Here is a 1,925-nt window from a genome sequence, read left to right on the forward strand (position 1 = left end):
CCCTTAGCCACTTGTAAGAATTTATTCTGATTTAGTGTAGCATTAGCTGTTTGAGTATCTCCAGTTTGGAATGCAACTCTTGTGTTCCACGTCCTAATACGTACTGAAGCGGACTTAGCAAACGTACCAGGATAGTTCTTCATTCTGTTATATTCTGCTGGACTCATATAGAAGAATAAGTATTCCCATGGAATTGATGCCATTCCTGTCGTTAGCGCCCATCTTGCTGGTCTTTCTCCGCTGGCCGCTTCAGCCAATATGACGTTTGCATTTGCTGAAGTCAGAAACCTCCATTTCTTTCTATAAGTTTGTTGAAACTTCTCAACATGAAGTCCAATTGGACGTAATATAGCTGTAGCTCCGCCTTCCCCACTACCTCCTCTAACCATACCATCCAAATTGCCTCCTGTTCCTGGTAAACTTGTCCCAGACTTGGATACCTTACTCGGCGGTCCGCTACCATCACTACCTCGCTTGGATCCACTACTAGAGCTAGATACTCGAGCCATTTCTACGTCCGCCATGTTTGGTTGTGGTGCGTTACTTGGTCCGGCGTCTCTTAAATCTTGTCTATCTCTTACTTGTTGTAAAAAATCGTCTACTCCGTCTTCTGATTGCTGACTGGGTTGTTCCGCCTCCTGGGGTGACCCTAAAAGATCCAAATCAAAGTTATCAATCGCATCAGCCTGAGTTAAAGGTAGGTCGTCATCCCCAGGAGGATCAAAGTATTCCCCACGTCTTACTCTAGCTAGGTTCCATTGTTCCATAGCATAACGTCTTTGTCCCTCATTCATACTATCCCAATTAGGACGATCCTGAGGATTCGGACCCAACGGTCTAACTCTAGGCATTGCTTACCGTAGTATACTTTTCCGCTTAAATGTTCGACTGCGTGCTTAACTCCCAGCCCGATTCCTCCCACTGCCGCGTGTATCCTAGATATAGGATCCTGACCCTGGATTGCCTCGTGTGCGAATTGTGAGATTGCTTCTCTATCCGCTGACAGCACGTCGCTATCGCTCTTAGCTTGTTGATAATGTAAGTCGTGACCCTGCGCAATAAGGTCAGCTCTGTTGGTCGCGGGACGTATTGGATTTCCAGGTCCGATATTGTTCGAAAACGGTAAAACTAGTCCGTTCCGTGGTGGTTCTCCCCTTGCTAGATTGGCAGAATCTCTTCTCGCCTGTGCTTCCCTTTGTTCTTGCTTCTTCGCCTTGTTTAGTCCCCTGCGAGGATTTACTAGTCTCCAGTGTTCTGGATATTTAGCCTTAGTGTCCTTATTCCAAGGATCTCCGTACGGTTTGATCTTCTCCTGTCGCTCTTTCAACCCCAAACGTCTCAATTCCCAAGGAACGGCTGCGTAGTAATCGTCTCGATTACCAAATATTGCTCTCGATAAAGGGTTGTTAGGGTCAGCTGCTGCTCTTCCCAATTGCCCTTCGAATATTGGTTGATATTGGCTACCTGCTCCAATAACCGCACCCCCAACACGTGGTGTATTAGGTACTCTCAATTTACTGTCACTGCCGGCACTGGAGATACTACTATTAGACGAGTTAATAGGAATAGATACGTATCCACCCCTACGTCGCACCCCTGTACTTGTACTGGGTTGATTAAACACACTCTCTTCACTACTGCTGGGGGTAATAGTGCTCAGCTCGATGTACTCGGACATACTGACTGGAAATAACCTGCGCATACATATTTATATCCATGTTGATCCCCCTTACTTGGTGCTTGCCCATAAGCCCCTGGCTTATCACTGACGACTGCGACGACGACCAGATCTATTTATACCCAATGGTGACCTTGGAAACCGGTTACCATGTAAATTTTCTACTTACGGTATACCATGGTTTCCAAGGTCACCATTGGGCATAAATAGATCTGGTCGTCGTCGCAGTCGTCAGTGATAAGCCAGG

General features: G+C 46.5%; 2 protein-coding genes across 2 annotated transcripts; both read right to left on the minus strand.

The window, feature by feature from the left end:
• Window positions 1–31: 31 nt before the first annotated feature.
• GNI_206890 (structural protein) lies at window positions 32–767 on the minus strand (the record flags this gene model as incomplete). The annotated part of the gene is made up of 2 exons (XM_011135495.1): window positions 32–93; window positions 128–767. 2 exons carry the CDS (start codon window positions 765–767, stop codon window positions 32–34), a joined length of 702 nt encoding a protein of 233 aa, XP_011133797.1.
• Window positions 768–790: 23 nt separating this feature from the next.
• GNI_206900 (structural protein) lies at window positions 791–1,678 on the minus strand (the record flags this gene model as incomplete). The annotated part of the gene is made up of 1 exon (XM_011135496.1): window positions 791–1,678. One exon carries the CDS (start codon window positions 1,676–1,678, stop codon window positions 791–793), a length of 888 nt encoding a protein of 295 aa, XP_011133798.1.
• Window positions 1,679–1,925: the final 247 nt, after the last annotated feature.

Source organism: Gregarina niphandrodes (assembly GCF_000223845.1).
Source record: "Gregarina niphandrodes unplaced genomic scaffold scaffold00127, whole genome shotgun sequence".
Lineage (NCBI taxonomy): Eukaryota > Apicomplexa > Conoidasida > Eugregarinorida > Gregarinidae > Gregarina > Gregarina niphandrodes.